Raw genomic sequence first — 18,777 nt, 5'->3', positions numbered from 1 at the left:
TCCTTGTTGACCAAGGTCATTGTTGACCTCATGTGGGGTATTTCTCAATGGTGCCTGTCTGTGGAAAATGCACCAAAGGGTGGAAAATGGGTTGAGGTCATTACTTGGACTTTGAGTTCCTCAAAACAATATACATCCCTCCCACCCTGCTCAACCGCAGGCCGCAGCTACCTTTTTTCATAGAGAGAGGCTGCTTCACAGTTTAGGTTACAGCTTCACATACAGCAGCCCAATTCAACTAGTGGCCCGCGTGGCCTGTTTTGATTTTTCTGTGGCCCGCAAGCTACCGTCAAATCTGGCTGCCATGTGTAGCCCATAGTATGATCAATAAAACTAAGATATCCTTGAACTTTGCATGGGCACACATGAAATGAATGCACCATCATGTTACATCGTCTGCTCTGATGGCCCACAAAGATGCACAAGTTGAATAGCCCTGCTATACAGACTAATTCTGGCTAGGTGTTGTCACTATTGCGACTAAATTAATTAAACAAAAATATGTTATTGACCGTTTTAATATTTTTATTTACTGATTATAAGTCAGCAGCAGGCTAATTAGCCTACTCTTCTTGATCTTGGCACTGTAAATGGTAAACAAACACTTTTCTTCCAGCTAGTGTTGCTTCAGGTGCACTGAAGGAGCTATTGGCTGGATTGTTAATTAGGATCAAGGACTGTACCTTTAAGTAAACAGGAGATAAACACACCCGTCCATCCAACTACCTGCAATGCCTGATCATTATGTAGATTTGTGACGCTAACTGTAGCTTTCAGCTGTGACAGATATACTGCTGTTTTCCATCCAAGTTCCAAACCTTTTTAGCAAGTTAGCTCACTAGTGTAAGACACAATATCCTTTCTGTCTCTTTATTGTCACATACATATGTATGGATTGAGAAAAAAACATAGACTAGTTTTCTACAACACTGAAGGCTGTATACCACTGCATGCGTAACCTGCAGTTTGAAGCAAAGACTAGATCAGGAGTACATTTGTAAAGTTATCAACAACCACCACAACTTTTCTGCCATCTCAAAGTGCTTACACATCAATCCATGACACCTTCAATTCACTCCTGCTATGTTGAAAAACACTTACCTCTTGATGAGTCTTGGCCTGACTGGATTATTTCTGTAGTCGTAGTTATGTATTCTGGGTCGAAACACTTATGATTCACTTGCTCTGGGAGCCTGACTGCTATTTCCTCCTCTATCTCTTCCTATCTCTCTCTCTCTCTCTCTCATGTTAAATAGGAAGTCTTGTGGGGCCAACTTTGATGCTGAGAATGGAACTCTCTTGAAAGGGTCTATAGTAATATAGAGACACCTGCGTCTGGAAGGTCCAGTCACTGATCAATCAGTATGGCTGGCTACAATTCCATGATGAAGTCAAAAGAACACTCTAAACAACATTATTAAAAAAGTATAAGTGAGGGGATGGGTACACAAATGTTCAAATCCTTCTTTAAGGAATGTAAGGAGTGTGGAGTCTGTTGCAATATACCATCTCACCGCTAGATGGGAGAATTTTTCCGAGGAATTTACCCATGAAATTACACTATTATGTAGCTTTAAAGAGGGTTTTTTTGTGTATTATTGTAAAAAAAGACCAAATTAAATTGACCAAGATTCCATTTATAAAAGCAATTAAAGGGGGAATAGCTAAAAAGTGGTGAATACGTTGTATAGCCACTGTACCACAGATAGCCACACATACACATACTGATGTCCTTCCTAGTGGTGGTGAGTGTAATAATAAAATAATTCATAGTTAATAAATCATAGTTAATAAATTGGATCCTGATAAACATTACTAAAAGCAGCACATACTATTACATTCAAAATCATAACTTGTGGACATTGTTGACAGAACTGTGTTAACTTAACTGTGCACACGAACTGTTCAGCCTCCTGCCCTCTGGAAAGAGGTACAGGAGCCTCCGCTCCCGCACCACCAGACTTGCAAGTAGCTTCATCCACCAAGCAATCAGGATGCTGAACACTCTACCCACTCTCCCATCACTGACAGCCCCCCCCACCCACCAGCCAGCCAGGAACCTAGGAACCCCCCCCAACACCGCCCTGTGGAACTGCACTGTGACTGCACAGCCTAACGTGTTGCTGCTTCACATCAAGCCTGATATACTTGAAATTACTGCATATCAATGTAAATATACAGTTCACACAAGCACAAGTTTAAACTTCATGTAAATGTTATCAATGTTATTTATCACTCTGCCACAATGCTGCTGCTCTGTCAGAAGGTTACGCTAGGACTATGTAAATATACAACACAACTACCTCTATTTTTTTTATATGTCCTATATTTCTATATTTTGATATATGTTCTATATTTCAGTCTCGCACTTTAATTTAATGTTTATTGTCTATGGCTATGTCTATGTCTAAAGTATGTCTATGTCTGTATTTAAAGTATGTCTTTGTCTGCATGGGAAAGTAAGAAACTAAATTTCAATTCTTTGTATGACCAGTGCATGTAAAGAAATTGACAATAAAAGCCGACTTGACTTGACTAAATCCAACAAGGTCTTTTTGAGAGTATCCTGTCTTTGTTAATTACATTTGTCATGTCCTTGTAAGTTGCTATGTGAGAAATACATTTAAAGCTGGACTCAAATCTGGAAAGACATTCTCGCATGTCTCTTAATGGCTGGGCCCCAATTTTACTGCAACTCTGTGAAATGCTGCAATACTTACATAGCTTTCTGGGTATATTAGAAACTGCATTCAAACAAATATTAATCTTTTTAATTGAAAATAAAACACCAGTCTGGCCTATAACTGAGTTAATTATGCTTTTAACAATCGGACAGTTCTGCAACAGTTTCATGAAGCTAGATCTGACATGACATGTATGAACTAAACAGTGCTTAATGGCAAGGCAAAGCAGCATGACATCAGTCTTTTGGACAAGTCAGTGATTGTCACTCTCATGACAGTGAAGTTCAATACAGTCTGGAAAAGCAACAGAATCCAGAAGTTCTGATGTTTCTAGGACAGTTCAGTGAAACTCGATCAGTCTTTTAAAGAAGCCCTATGCAGGTCTGGTTCCTTTGCTGTTTCTGGGTTTTCGCCTGATTTGGGCTCACATTTTTCACGACATAGCTCCCCCTGCAGCTTCGGTAGCAAGTGACTGCTACGCTAAACCCCCACTAGCTAGCGAGCTAGCCATCAAGAAACCAAGCTAAAGACATACAGGGCTCACAATACAAAAACGAAGTTCACCCAAGGGTAGGCTACATACAATTTCAACAGCAACAAAGCCAAGTCGGAGTCCATTTTGCAGTCTTCTTAGAAACTAGAATCTGAAAACTACATTTTAGAGGCGCGATTGGATACTTCCGCTGAGTTACATCCGAATTTGTTCGGACCATGACCAGAAAGTTGCATATTCGGTTTTTCCGCGGAGAAGCACTAGGGAGAGACGAAGCACCCACCAAACGACCCAAACAGTGTTGTAGAACCACCAGAACGACACTCAACCTGCATAATTAAGGTAATTTTTTCTAAAATTGTTGCATAGGGCTTCTTTACATGACCCTGGCCTCATTGTCTGTCATGACCTTAAGAATCAGACCACTCTTTTGGATTGGTCGGCGTTTATACGTCATGACAGTCATGACAATGGAAACTATTACAGTCCTCAATGGAAGTGCATGTTGCACTGTTTCGTAACAGTCATTCACGCGAGTCTGTGTTGGTCCTCACATGATACCTGAGTAGAAGACCGGCAACAGAAACCAATCTCTGTGTGTAAAAGTGTAACTGCTAACTACCTTTAGCTAGGGTGACATGTTTACCATAGGATTTTATTCATACATAAAGCTTCTGTTCCCTTTTGGGCTCTCGTGGAGTCTAGGCAGGGAGACCAGGAGGTGTTTTGTTTTTTTTTAAGTATATGTTGGGCTTTTTATGCCTTTAATGATAGGACAGTGGAGAGAGACAGGAAGCGAATGGGAGAGAGAGCAGGGGTGGGATCCGGAAAGGACCACGGGGCGGGAATCGAACCCGGGTTGCCGGCGTACGGTGCAGGTGCCCCAGCCAATTGCGCCACAGCTGGGGCCACCAGGAGATGGTTTAATGTTTTTCCCCTCTTGCTATTGGCTAAGATCTCCCCCTATTAGAACAGCTCTAGCTGCTCTCTACAGGGGGGAGGCGGCACTTTTGGAGAAACTGACAGAGGCAGAATCAGAGCCAATTGGCTCATCACTGAAGACAACCGTTGCGTATTCAGAACCATCTGGATTCTCATTGGCCGAGGTGAGGTTGCAGTAGATGGCAGGGTCAGACTGATGATTGGTTGTTGATGATACAGATGTACTTGTAGGCAGAGATGGCATCAGATTGGTTGCTAGGGAGTAGATGACATCACCACCAGTGGCTGCAGTGGCAGGGCCAGGCTCATGCTGATTGGTTACTGAAGTCACACCCGAGTGCAGAGCCTGCGTCGGATTTGTTGCTAGGGAGTAGATGTCATCACCGGCAGTGGTGGGTTGAGGGAGCTGATTGGCTGCTTTATGGTGTTGAGCAGGAACAGGAGCTGGAGGTGTTACCAGGGCGTAGATGGATGTCAGAGCTGGACTGCTCCGTTGGTCACTCTGGTTGGGTCCATCAGTGTCATGCGGAGATGTAGGCTGTATTTCTGAGTACACACACGAGTCCTAGAGGACAAAGGAATTAAATTATATTGACAGTAAGTCTGATGACACACCACAAACATGCAGATGTAAAAGTGATTACATTTAAAAAGGGTTTTACTCACTGGTCTGATGTTTCCAGAAAGAGGTGTGGGTAATGCTAAATATGGAGTAAAATGTAGCCAGATCATGTTCTTTATTTAATCTTCATTGTCTTTATAAATTAATGTTCTGCATATTCTTTGAGATAATCACATTTAAAATGTCATTTTGGTGTGTGTGTGTGTGTGTGTACCTCTTTTTATCTCAGCTCTTCTCTTCATCAGCCTAAAAGTCACTACCAGCAGAGCAAATATCACCACGGCAACAACAAGACCCCCAGAAAGATTAGCTAGATGGCCTGTGGGACAGCACAGCTGATCAACAACATGACTCTACCAGATCAGAGGTCAATAGGATATGCACAAACAAAAACAACTTTTAATACAATTATTATTATGCAGGATATTTGCATTGCCTGTGTGTGTTTGTGTGTGTGTGTGTGTGTGTGTGTGTGTGTGTGTGTGTGACGTTTGTGTCTGTGTGTGTGTGAGTGTGTGTGTGTGTGTGTGTTTGGTTGTTTGCATATGTGTGTTTTCAGCAACCAACATACAGTAACAGTTTGTGGGGTGGTAGGTTGAGAATGAGAGTATTGTGGTTGTGGTCTGTATAGTGACCAGGTGAGGCTTCATTGAGTGACTGAGAGATGGTAGTCTCACATTTGGTAGTTTCTAAATTGGAGGGGGTGTAGGGGAGTTTGTATATGTGTGTGTGTGTGTATTTATTTAAGTGTTTGTATACATGTGTGGCTGTATGTGTTTACATGTGTTTCTGTGTAAGGAAATTAGTAAAGGTTTTTGGGTAGGTTGAGAATTACTGACGAGAATAGGCATTGTGGCTGTGGTTTGTATAGTTGAATAGTAAGCGTGCACTTGAAAGCAATTTCATGCCATGACCACAAGGTGTCAATATAACTTCTGCATGAAAGTGCGTGTGTGTGTGTGTGTGTGTGTGTGTGTTGGAGAGAGAGAGAGAGAGAGAGAGAGAGTCTGTGTATGTAAGAAATAAACAAGATAAATGTATTATAAAGACCTCACCGCCTGATGCAGCTGATGTGGGATCAGACTCTGTCCTCTCAGACTCTGTGATGTTGGACTGCGGTGCGGTTGTTGCGTTATGGGTGGACACTGACACAGGAAGACACATTTGAAATGGGAGGTTAAAAATAAACACAGCTCTGAGATGAAGAGAAAGAGAAGTGAAAAAGACCACAGTGCTGCAGCTCTCTATATTCCCACACTGTGTCTGGCTTACGGTACGTGTCCATTATTGCGGCGCGTAGACGCTTGCAGACGCCTAGCCCTCTCTCCCGTCGCCGCTTGTGGGCGTGTATAGGCTAAAGTGTATGGTGTAACGTTTTATTTTTTTCACCAAATGGCGGACCGCGGTCCGAGTCCGGACCATGACGTGCAGTGTTGGGCAAGTTACTTCAAAATCGTAATGTACTATGCATTACTTATTACTGTCATTTCAAAGTAATTTGTTACATTATAATATTACTGTCTCTGAATTGTAAGGCATTACACTACTATTGCATTACTTTTAAGTTACTTTCACCAAAATATCTAGAAATATGGATTTGCCATTCTAAATGCAGTTTATTACGCTCAATGCAGCTTGCTCTTCCAATGGAGGGAGATGTGGTATAGCATAATGACTGAGCTAGGCTTAAGGCAACAGTAGAATGCAATAGGCGCAGTGCTCATAATGCAATACAAGGAACAATCATAGTCAGAATTTTGTTAAAAACCGACAAAAGGTCAAAGTCTGGTAAATTGTGATAGAAATACTGTAACTTTAAGGCCTAGGCCTACTCATTAAAATCAATAGAGAGCCTACTATATTGTAAATCAAAACTTAAAGGAACCGTATGTAAGATTGTGGCCAAAACGGTGCCCTAAGTGAGTGGCTTTGAGTGAGTGACATTTAAATGATAACTCAAACACCTAAAGTAAAATAAAAGGCCCATTATTTACAGACCATTACTGTGTATTTTTAAACATTAATTTCTGAAGAAATGCTGTTTTACTTATAAATGGTGCACTGTCACTTTAAGAGCATTGATCTTTACGTTGTCATAATGCCCTTTTGCCAGCTCTTGTTTACAAGCCTTATTTGTTTGTTACATTGATAGCACAATATTAACAATAATATGCACAATGTTAAGTTGTTTTAAGCTACCTTCATTGCTTTGGAAATGGAAGTATGCAATGACATGTTGCTTCACATTTCGTTTTGCGAATACAAGTGAATTATGAGCCTGGTATCCACCTAGCTATCTGAATGGAATGCGTTTCAGTCGACTCAGCATATCATGTGCTTCATGTAGCCTAAATGCTTGGAAAACGAATGATTGAAGACCCACTAATTCTAGTACTACGTGGTGATTGAGATAACCCAAAAGGTGTCAAACTTGCATGTAACATCGTATTAGTGCATTTTGACATTGTAAACGTTATTGATGAAGAGTGAAACGCAGTTTGCAGTAAAGCTACTATTCATTGGTTACATTTGGGTGCCCAACGCAAAGTGCGTGATGCGCGTGGTGGGAGCGGTGGCACTGCCAGGCTACACAATCTTTTTCTGCATTTCTATCCCTTTATTCTCTTCAATTTAAGTTCACAGCCCAAAGCTGACATGCACAACAGCATAGTTTGTGTTTTATCAAGAATCAAAAAGATTAGCATGGCACTACTTTAGATGTTTCATTAATTTACTTGTGCTATTTTGCGAGCTGAGAGATCTTTATAGCCTTGTCTCTGACAAGCTGAAAATAATGAGCGTAGGCTTATGTCCATCCCGCAAATAGAGTCCGCCTGCGAGTCTGCTGCAGCCACAGTCATATTCAACCAGTATCAGGAGATAACGTTCTTCTATTTTGCGCGGATTTTTTCTCCTCTGTTGTTCTCGCTTGGTGTTTGCGAATATGTATCAAAATAAAAGAAGCGCTTAATTTTGCGTTAAACTGCATTGTAACGCGCGTTACTGAAGTTTGTACCGAGTAAATATTACCCAATTTTTTTTTTTGTAATGCCTTACATTACCGTGTTACCGCAAACAGCAATATATTACAGTAATTACATTACTTTTGTAACGCGTTACTCCCAACACTGATGACGTGATCCTATCCGGACCCAGACCATAATAGCCTAATTTAGATTTTCACGTAAGATATCAAAGCTGCGCTAAATGTTTCGTTGGTTAGGATAACAGCATTTACTTCAGGAGCTTCAGGAACCATAATTTCGCTTGCTGCTACTCAGCCAGTGAAATCTGTGAATTCTGATAAAGTCGAGTCAGTGAGTAAAGTAGGTTACTATGGAGAAGAGACTGATAGCCTGAAACGAACGAGGAGGAGACGGGACGAGAAACAATCAGATGGATATCTAAGTTAACGATAAGTAAGTTATTTTCAAATCATCGATTGCTCAAAGAGGAGAAAGCTAGACAGCGAGAACAGAGCTTTATATAACGATACGGGGGCAATACCACGCAAAACTGTCACGTCCGTAACGCCAACTAAATATGGATGAGACAGTTTTGCGCGGAATTGCCCTGGACCTCTTCTATATATTCTGAGACAGGCGATTTTAAGCGCCAATTTGAAGCACCTCTACTAGACAAAGCATATATTTTGAGCAAGCATAGGGTAGGCTAGGCCCATTTAACAGTGAACTGAGGCCACAGAATATTTTACGATTTAAGAAGGCAATATGATTGATCCACCACAATCTAGTTAAGCCTACATGCATTCACTGCCCAACAACGTGATATTCCTGGGTTTTCAGGATTTCGGTAGCCTAGAAATCTAGACGCACCATAGCGGCGGCAAATTAATTTGCTCAGCCTGTACGTCTAGTATCAAACCATAGGGATTTCTATTGGCTGACGCCGTGGACGTCATCCAATCACAGCGCTCTATTTTGTTAGAGAGTCTTAAGGCGGGCTTAACAGGATGGCGACAGTCCTGCGATGGTGAACAACAAGAAAGGTGGCTATGGCGAACGAAGAGCAGTTGTTTGAATCGGCGTTGGCGTCAACTTTGGAGGAGTTGGACTTGTGCTCTTCTTTGAAAGTTGAGCAACACAATGCACTTAAGTCATTCCTTTCGAAGAAGGATGTATTTGCCGTTTTGCCGACCGGATACGGTTGGTCGTAGCGCTGGCCTATTGCATGCCTAGGCAGTTTGAAAGACAATTCTCTGCCCGCCCCTTGGATTAAGCGAGGTGAATGGCTTGATTCCAGACTCTACATTTCAATGATATAGGATGGCCCGCCAGGCTAGGATTTCGGGTCAACATAAAAAAAAAAAAAAAAAATTAAATTAAACTTGCTGATTAATGGGTTCAAGGAACCAGCTGTGGAATATCCATCCTTGTCTCAGCTCAAATTTTATTTTAAGTTCACGTTAAGATCTTAAAAATAGCCAAGGCTAGGCCTACTCAGTTTTTCTCCCCAATTAGGCTACTCTTATCTTGCCCTATTTCTCCTCATTTCAAATGTTGCCTTTTAGGCTACTTATTTTATTTCACATTAAACATTAGGCCTAGGCCTACAATCTTCTATTTCTTGAATTTCCCCTTGGGGATCAATAAAGTATCTATCTATCTATCTATCTATCTACAACTATGCTCCATCCATCCATCCTATTATACATACATACATATACATAGCCTAAACACGCATGTTAAACATTATGATGCTCCGGACCTTTGCTTGAGGAAATTTTCCGTAACTGGACCTCGCTGAAGATTAATTGAATACCCCTGGGCTAAAGTGTATGGTGTAACGTTTTATTTTTTGTAATTACACAATGCCAGCTACCGTAGGCTACTAAAGTGGAGGTAGCCTACTACTGTTAACATATTTTATTGAAACACTCACAAATATCACTGACATGTTCATCCAAAGCACATTCTGTCTTGTTTCAAGTCGCCAACCAGGTCTTTTTGATAGGGTGCAGCTTGGCGAACTTCGCTTCGCCACTATATAACTTAATATATTTTCATAAAACCAACACAATTATCAGGCGGAACAAATATTTCTGTCAGGCTATTTTTCCGGACCGGAAGACTAGAGCAAAGGACAGAACTTGTTTACCGAAGATGTACTTTCATTGGCTAACTGCCTCGCGTTAACCGCTCTCATTTGCATAAAGTTCAGCAGAAGCCCAACTTCTTGACGGGCCGCCTCTGTTTGAATGGCCGCGCCGCCTTCCCAAGGTGCATTGCGGAAGCGTAAACAACGCCTTGCCGCTCTCCATAGGAAATGAATGGGCTATGTGCGGCGCGGTGGACTTTGACGCGATAATGGACACGAGCCGTTAGTCTAGTGCCACCTCAGAATTGATCTCAAAAGATTAATGGTATCTGCATACGAATATTAAACATTTCTCCAATCAAATAAACCCTACATACTTGATATTACTGGTTATATCCTTGAATCAAATTAATCAGATTTTTGTGTAACATATTATTTAAAAAATAATAATGACAACAGATTAATAATGTAGTTGTAACTCTATCAGCCTACCAGGTACAGTGGAGAGAGTAACTGTGGTGACCTCTGCAGTGACTGTGGGAATGGCAGCTGTTGGTTTGTTGGGCTTGCTAACTAAGAGCCAGAAAAAGAGAGACAATAATGTTATGTTAAGTTCCTTATTGTCACACACATGCACGCACGCACACAAAGAAATGCAACCTTTGACTTCATCTTATTTCATAAGAGCAGACAGAACACACACACACATAAGCAACACTGTGGCAGGAGAGCAGTGGGGTATTAAAGCTTTGTCAGGTATCATGACAAAAGATAAATCCATACTGTCGCACACATTTCAGTGCACAAAGAAATGCAACCTTTGACTTCTTCTTATTTCATAAGAGCAGTGAGCACTATACACACAAGGAACACTGTAGCAGAAGAGCATTAAAGCAATGATCAACCTTTTATTTACACAATCAGGGGTGTCAAACATCAGGCCCAGATGTTTTGGAAAATAATATATTCAAATCCAGTTGTCTTCAACAGTGTGTAATAAGCAATGTCTCTATGTTGAAATGATAAATTGATTAAACATTGCACAGCAAAACATCATCAGGAAGGAAGATGCCGGAAAAACTGACATGGAAGTAGGGTATTTCAAGAGCAGTATATGACAGCACAGCAGTGCATGATTTGTACTTGTTTGCTCATAAGTGGGTACAGTATCATCAAACAGCACTCTGATACCAGTGCAGAGAAATGATAATGACCATGACAATGACGGCCTCATTGAGGTCTCATTCCAACAAATCCGGCCCACTTCCTGTATGAGTTTGACACCCCTGACCTAGGCTCTACTTCTGGATGATGACGAGTTCAAACTGTTATGTATTGGGGTAGTTCTCATGTGCTGGCCTCTTGATTTACGTGTGGATGTTGAGGAAACGGCTGTTTATTCACTCCTCTCTCCCCCATTTTCCTCCTGGTCCAGTTGATCAAACCAGACACAATTCAGTGCAAGCCCATAGCTGCTGTGTTATAAATAATACAACACCAAGAAACAACACATATCACATTCACAAATCATACCACAGAGTAGCTTGTTGGCTGCCATACACTAGCTGAATACTTCTAAGGGCTATCTAAATGTTACATGTTAATTTATATGACTTACCCACTATGAGCTTCACTATGGTATACAAATCTTCAAGCCATCTGTCAACTCCACACCCATATGTCCCAGCATCCTCTAGGGTCAGGTTACGGATGGTCACGGTGAAGATGCCTCTGTCCTTTTCATTCTTCTTGTCCTGCAGAGATACTCTGCCTCTGTAGGTCCATTCTGCCCAGCCATTGGACCGAATGACATCAACACCATCTTTAAACTCTCCTTTCCATAGGTACTTTATGTAGGACTCATAACCCTTCTGATATGTACAGTTGATGATGCCATTTCCTCCCTCATGTCCTCTCACTGTGATCTCCTTACAGCTCACACAGCTCAACACTGACAGAGAGAGAGAGATGAGGAGATGAAGAGAGAGATGGAGAGAGAGAGAAAGAGAGAGATGAAGACAGAGAGTGAGTGAGTGAACAACACAAAGGGCTCTAATTTGTACAACACCATGCAGTGCATTCATACCGTCCCTCACTAATGCAAATATGGAAACTATGGCAACACCGGGTCAGAAGAGACACGGAGGTCCTCAGAATTCCTTTACAGTGACATCACACCATTTCCATGAGCCTAGTAATGACCAGGTCCATATTTCATTCTACATTAGCCAGCTGCTAAAGGCGGTGCTAGTGTAGTGGCTAAGGAGCTCTGCTAGCGTGCAGGAGCCTGAACGTTGTGGGTTCAATTCCCCGTTTCCACTGTTGTGCCCTTGAGCAAAGCACTCAACCCCAAGTTGCCCTTGTAATACAGTTGACTTGTCACTTGGGTATACAGTCTGCTAAATGATTATACTGTATGTAAAGGTACTACACCCACACACAGTCAATCTCAGAGACACACACCAACACTCTCTGTCTACCAACAATGTGATGAAAATATGAAAGCTCTTACCAGTAAGGGTGAGGAGTGTGATCTTGATAGAGGTTTTCATTTCAAATATATCTACTTCCTTGATGTTTTAATCCATAGCAGTGTCACCCTCTAGATCTGACCAACAATCGTCACATACATCACAAATCAAGTATGAAACATTAAAAAAAAAACTCATCAAAAGAAATGTCACATAGCAGATCTGTCTGCTTTCAAAACAATCTGTGGCTTTCTCTTTCAACTCTATTGAGTTGAACACAGAACATTATTTTATCGTTTTATCAGCTCGATGTCCAGATCCCCTGGTGATGATGTCATCTGTGTCCCCCAGTCCTGTCTGAGCTGAGGAGAGTCTGTGTGCCACTCCCTCCACTCGTTTTACCGTCCCCTAGTTCTTATCTCTCTCTCTTTCTCTCTCTCACTTTCTCTATATCTAATAATGTTTGTCTTTCTCTCTCTCTCTCTCTCTCTTCCTCTCTCTTGTTCTGAAGAGTGCCTATCCGCTAGCCTTTCGTCTCTCACACCTTTTCTTCAGCAGACAGTCTACCCAACACAGCACTCTGCACCTTGCTTTCTCAGTGCATCTCTCTGTCTCTCTCTCTTTCTCTCTCTCTCTCTCTGATGTCTGACTGGTAACACACTAACTATCTGTCACATGTCTCTTGTTGCTCTGTGTCTGTGTTTTGTGTCTTCCGTTCTCTTCACAGTTTCGGTGTGTGTCAGAAGGGGATGTGGGGAGGAGTGTGAACTGGCTGCTGTTCTCTCCAGCCCATGTGCATCTAATAACCACCATCTTGACCTCCACTCTAATAACTACCACTGAGGTGAGTAAAGACATATCAAATCATCTGAACCAATCAGAGAGAGCTACTGTTAGAGCGGGACAATTGGACTTGGAGTTTTATTTTCCACTCAGAACAAAGAAACTGATGATGGAAATAGACATACAAATCTAACATGTTTTGTGTTTTATTGTGTATGTGTGTGTGTGTGTGTGTGTGTGTGTGTGTGTGTGTGTGTGTGTGTGTGTGTGTGTGTGAGACTGTTTGGGGGGGGGGGTGTGTTTGTGTGTGTGTCTCTGAATGCATTGTGAAGACTGTGGCTCCAGGAAGCTTCAGTTAAACTATAAAACCACAAGGTGTTCTGACCACACTGCTAGCTCTGCTCTGTCCTTTAGCTGCAGGGGCCTTCCGTTAAACCACAGGCTATTTTGGGGGATAAGGTTTGTTCAGTACACACACACACACACACACACACTACACACATACACACACACACACACACACACACACACACACACACACACACACACACACTCAACACTTGAGGAGGCCAAAACATACCGGCTGTTGTAGCGGAACTTTACAGTTGCAGTTTTTTTTACAATTGCTTAAAGACTAAAATCAAAAGTATCCCACAGTTAGTGAAACCTTAACACTCTAGGAGTAAAATGTCAGCACAGATTTGCACAACTATAACTGTAAACTAAAAAATCAGTCAAACACAACAGGTGAGCCCTTGTCAACTACAGAAATTGAAAGCAATTTAGCACAGAGAGGAAGAGACACTTTTGCAAAGTCAAAGTCAAAGGCTGGGAATTAGTGTGTTTTTCAGATGTGGTATGGGATTATGGTATTATATGGGGTACTGGGGTTATAGTAACATGTTACAGTAACTATAGAAATTGTATGATATGCAAATAGTTTGTGTGTAAGCAGTCAAAGAAATATGGAAGCCCGTTTCCGCCACTTGAAAAAAAAAACTGCCAGATACTAAATCAAAATTATGAGATTTAAAGTCATAATTATGAGATTTAAAGTCATAATTTTGAGATTTTCAATCAAAATTATGAGATTTAAAGTCATAATTATGAGATTTAAAGTCGTAATTATGAGATATAAACTCGTAATTATGAGATTTAAAGTCATAATTATGAGATATAAAGTCATCATTTTGAGATTTAAAGTCGTAATTATGAGATATAAAGTCATAATTATGAGATTTAAAGTCATAATTTTGAGATTTAAAGTCATAATTATGAGATTTAAAATCGTAATTATGAGTTAAAATTGAGATTATTAACCCAGGAAGTAAACCCAAAAGGTCATGAGCTGTTGCTGTTCTGCTCAGTTTAGCTAGTTGACGGACTCTGGTTGTAGCAGTTTGCACACAGCCTAATAGTTTATTTCAGCAATGTCTTTAGAGGTATAATCAACAGGCACTCCTTCGTAATGACTTTAAATCTCAAAATTGTGACTTTATTTCTCATAATTAAGAGATATAAAGTCGCAATTTCTAGATTATTAACCCAGGAAGTACGCTAAAGGTCATGCTGTGTCAGACTCGGAAAAGGAACGCTAGACATGTCAGTATAAGATTCAGAGCAAGCAATGCCGTGCTGTAGCCTAAACTAGATAAATGAACTTGCTCACATTCTAAATTATTGTCTTTCTAGCGATCCTTTTCTGCACCATGGGCGGCAACTTTCCTCATTTTCCCATAATGAACTGGCTCCATGGGGCTGGATAGCTTTTGCAGTTCTAATGTCGATACTGCTACTCGGTTGCATGTTGCTTTGAAGTCACTCATAGCACAACACATTATTATTATATGCATGTGATCAAAATGGGTTATGGATGCTTCAAAGAATAATTATTCTGAATTGGATACAACATATTTGATAATCAGATAGACCAAACAGCCAGATCGTTCAAATAGGCTGATGTCTGATAGGCTCTAGCTACATTTCTAACGAGCAGGTGACCAGCATGGAAAAGCTGGAGGAAGATGCCTCTGTCGAGTGTCAACCGTAGCCTACAGAAGCAAAGCCTAAAAGAAACCACCTGTGGTGGTGATGTCCATAAAGCGAAGGAGTGCCTGTTGATTATACCACTAAAGACATTGCTGAAATAAACTATTAAGCTACAGTAGCCTAACAGTTTTATGTCTAAACTACAAATACCTAAACAGAGCAGAACAGCAACCTTGACTCATGACCTTTTGGGTTTACTTCCTGGGTTAATAATCACAAAATTTCGACTTCATATCTCTTAATTATGACTTTATATCTCATAATTACGACTTTAAATCTCAAAATTATGACTTTATATCTCATAATTATGACTTTAAATCTCATAATTACGAGTTTATATCTCATAATTACGACTTTAAATCTCATAATTATGACTTTAAATCTCATAATTTTGACTTAGTATCTGGCAGTTTTTTTTTTCAAGTGGCGGAAACGGGCTTCCATAAAGAAAAACTGTAATGTAGAGAAAAATGTCCTCAGCGTTCAGGTCTGGTCTTACAGTATGTCGTGTTTGGTCAGTATATTCTTATCCTCTAAATTATCCACTAAATATTACAAAGCGGATATAAAGCCAATACTCCCTTACCGGCTTTTGGGAATGTTGCTTTACTCCTCATCACTGAATATAAAAAAGACCGGTAGTGGAATCCCCAATGACGAAGCAGGTCAGACGTTGGTCCGCCCAATCAGAGGCCCTGCTGTAGGACACACTGAGTGATGTTGATGTAGTGACATCATTTATCTACAACCTTTACAATGGCATTGTTCCAATGGTGACTGTCAAAATATTTCCCAACCAAGGACCGTGAATTGATAGCCCAGTCCTTAAGGCTCTGAAATCATGTACTGTTGCTCTTCCACACCTCTGAACATCAATGGGACATCAGGGATGTGTCCTGAGCCCACTTCTCTATTCCCACTATACCTCTGAACATCAATGGGACATCAGGGATGTGTACTGGGCCCACTATACCTCTGAACATCAATGGGACATCAGGGATGTGTCCTGAGCCCACTTCTCTATTCCCACTATACCTCTGAACATCAATGGGACATCAGGGATGTGTCCTGAGCCCACTTCTCTATTCCCACTATACCTCTGAACATCAATGGGACATCAGGGATGTGTACTGGGCCCACTATACCTCTGAACATCAATGGGACATCAGGGATGTGTCCTGAGCCCACTTCTCTATTCCCACTATACCTCGTAACATCAATGGGACATCAGGGATGTGTACTGGGCCCACTATACCTCTGAACATCAATGGGACATCAGGGATGTGTCCTGAGTCCACTTCTCTATTCCCACTATACCTCTGAACATCAATTGGACATCAGGGATGTGTCCTGAGCCCACTTCTCTATTCCCACTGTAGTGCAGTTCTAAAAAGCATTTAAGTTAAATAAGTGTTTAATAACTTAGACTGAATAAAGTTCATAATTGCACATTAGAACTTCTGGATCCAAATCAGTCTGGGTTCAAAAGCGGCCACTCTACCGAAACGGCTCTGCTGTCTGTAACAGAAGCCTTAAAAGAAGCCAGGGCGACCGCTCGGTCATCAGTACTCATTCTGCTTGACTTATCGGCTGCCTTTGACACGGTTAATCACCGCATCCTTCTCTCTATACTCGCTAACATGGGAATCTCCGGTTCTGCTCTCTCCTGGTTTGAATCCTACTTCACAGGACGCTCGTTTAAAGTATCATGGCTTGGTCAGCTATCTGCACCTCACCATCTCACCACAGGGGTCCCCCAGGGCTCAGTACTGGGCCCCCTTCTCTTTGCTATCTACACCACCTCCTTGGGACAGATTATCCGTTCGCATGGCTTCTCATACCACTGCTATGCAGACGACACACAGCTCTATCTGTCCTTTCCACCTGATGACCCCTTGGTTTCAGCACGGATCTCGGATTGCCTCTCAGACATAGCTACATGGATGAAGGCACACCACCTCCAGCTGAACCTCTCAAAGACTGAAATGCTGGTCCTCCCAGCTAAACCTACCATACACCACGACATCAACATCAAATTTGACTCTCTGTCTGTTTCACCTACCAGGACTGCAAGAAATCTAGGAGTTGTTCTCGACAACCAACTAAACTTCTCAGATCATGTTGCCTCAGTCGCCCGGTCATGCCGTTTCGCACTCTACAATATACGGAAAATCAGGACTTACTTAAATCAAGATGCCACCCAACTTCTGGTTCAGGCAATAGTTATCTCACGACTCGACTACTGCAACGCCCTCCTGACAGGTCTCCCAGCCTGCGCAGTGAAACCACTTCAGATGATCCAGAACGCGGCGGCGCGCCTGGTCTACAACCAACCCAAGAGGGCACATGTTACCCCGCTACTCATCCAGCTACATTGGCTACCTATGGCGGCCCGCATCAAATTCAAGGCTCTAACGCTTGCCTACAAAGTAGTCTCCGGTTCTGCTCCCACCTACTTGAATGCCTTCATACAGATATACGCTACCTCCAGACCGCTGCGCTCCTCAGACGAACGACGTCTAGCTCTACCTCCGGTACGCTCAGGCCAATCCAAACTTTTCTCATCTGTTGTTCCTCGCTGGTGGAACACACTGCCAGTTCCTACAAGGGCAGGGACATCCCTCTCCATTTTCAAAAAACTCCTGAAGACCCAGCTCTTTAGAGAACATCTCCTCTCATAGCAACACTTACAACAAGTCTTGCTGATCCTAGCACTCACAAGCCGTCTTAAACTGACACGTAACTGTTAAAAACAGCACTCACTGATGCACTTATTCTTACTGTACTCTAATGTTTTTTAAATTGTCCTAATATTGTTGAGAATTGCTCTAAAACTTAAACTGTTTACCATGTTGTTAGTCGCTTTGGCTAAAAATGCGTCAGCCAAATGTAATGTAATGTAATGTAATGTAATGTAGAACTAAAGAAATTATCAGAAAGTTATTTAATATTAGAATTTAGAAGTAAGCTCAAGAAATAAGCTTATTGCAGTTCATCTCCATTCTATTCATTTTGGGTACGTGAAAGGGATTATGGGAGTTGTAGTTTAATACCGAACTGTGTTTAATTCATGTATGTGTTTACATTTTATTTTAAGAGTTTTTGTTTAAAATATTTCATTGGTAAAGTGAAATGTATACTGTAACATGTAATATTTTGATGTTGTGGTAAAATATATTTCATTGTATGACTTTTGTATGCATGGAATTACATGTGAGGTGAAAGGTCGCAAACCGCAAACAGCAAGAACTCTATATATTATGTAAGGGATAATATATAGAACGCCGGTCATTACTGGGAAAATAAGTCCCGACAGGGCGAACCGGACCCCGACGCGCAGCGGAGGGGTCTTGTTCCGCCCCGAAGGGACTTATTTTCACAGTAATGACCGGCGTTCTATACATTATCCCGATTATTATACGGCTACTTGACAAAACGATGGAGGTGCCACTGAGAAACTGACAGAATCAGAGCCAATTGTCTCATCACTGAAGACAACCATGGCGTATTCAGAACCATCTGGATTGTCATTGGCCGAGGTGATGTTGGAGTAGTGGCAAGGTCAAACTCAAGCTGCTGATTGGTCGCTGAGGATGCAGATGCACCTGTCTGCAGAGACGGTGTTGGATTGGTTGCTAGGGAGTAAATGTCATCACTGTCAGTGGCAGCAGTGGC

General features: G+C 41.6%; 2 protein-coding genes across 2 annotated transcripts in view; both read right to left on the bottom strand.

The window, feature by feature from the left end:
* Positions 1-2,571: 2,571 nt before the first annotated feature.
* The window catches only part of LOC143099198 (uncharacterized), a 28,411-nt gene continuing 12,205 nt past the window's right edge, over positions 2,572-18,777 (bottom strand). Inside the window, exons 5-9 of the mRNA XM_076262270.1 lie at positions 10,292-10,372; positions 5,797-5,886; positions 4,956-5,060; positions 4,786-4,820; positions 2,572-4,684 (exon numbers count right to left, since the gene is read on the bottom strand). Coding sequence (XP_076118385.1) covers positions 4,166-4,684; positions 4,786-4,820; positions 4,956-5,060; positions 5,797-5,886; positions 10,292-10,372 — 830 coding nt within the window. The 3' untranslated portion in view covers positions 2,572-4,165. The remainder of the gene's footprint in view (positions 4,685-4,785; positions 4,821-4,955; positions 5,061-5,796; positions 5,887-10,291; positions 10,373-18,777) is intronic.
* LOC143099201 (CMRF35-like molecule 7) lies at positions 10,430-12,930 on the bottom strand. Its single transcript, XM_076262274.1, has 3 exons — positions 12,312-12,930; positions 11,418-11,750; positions 10,430-11,225 (listed from the first exon to the last, which is right to left on the bottom strand). The coding sequence occupies exons 1-3, from the start codon at positions 12,349-12,351 to the stop codon at positions 11,200-11,202; spliced, it is 399 nt and encodes a 132-aa protein (XP_076118389.1). The 5' UTR covers positions 12,352-12,930; the 3' UTR covers positions 10,430-11,199.

The sequence above is a fragment of the Alosa pseudoharengus genome, unplaced genomic scaffold (assembly GCF_046254945.1).
Source record: "Alosa pseudoharengus isolate Yale_2024_CS ecotype anadromous, Long Island Sound unplaced genomic scaffold, YU_APseudo_1.1 YU_APseudo_1.1_scf_25, whole genome shotgun sequence".
NCBI classification, from domain to species: domain Eukaryota; kingdom Metazoa; phylum Chordata; class Actinopteri; order Clupeiformes; family Clupeidae; genus Alosa; species Alosa pseudoharengus.
Note: the sequence above shows the minus strand (reverse complement) of the source record. Positions and strands in the feature narration are given on the sequence as shown.

What these genes read in the sequence shown, in the direction of transcription:
- LOC143099201 (XM_076262274.1), bottom strand. Translation starts at nt 12,351, where the DNA reads ATGAAAACCTCTATCAAGATCACACTCCTCACCCTTACTG. An exon ending in CACACTCCTCACCCTTACTG is followed by an intron (nt 11,751 to 12,311) that starts GTAAGAGCTTTC and finishes TCTCTCTGTCAG; the next exon opens with TGTTGAGCTGTGTGAGCTGT. An exon ending in CATAGTGAAGCTCATAGTGG is followed by an intron (nt 11,226 to 11,417) that starts GTAAGTCATATA and finishes CAACTGGACCAG; the next exon opens with GAGGAAAATGGGGGAGAGAG.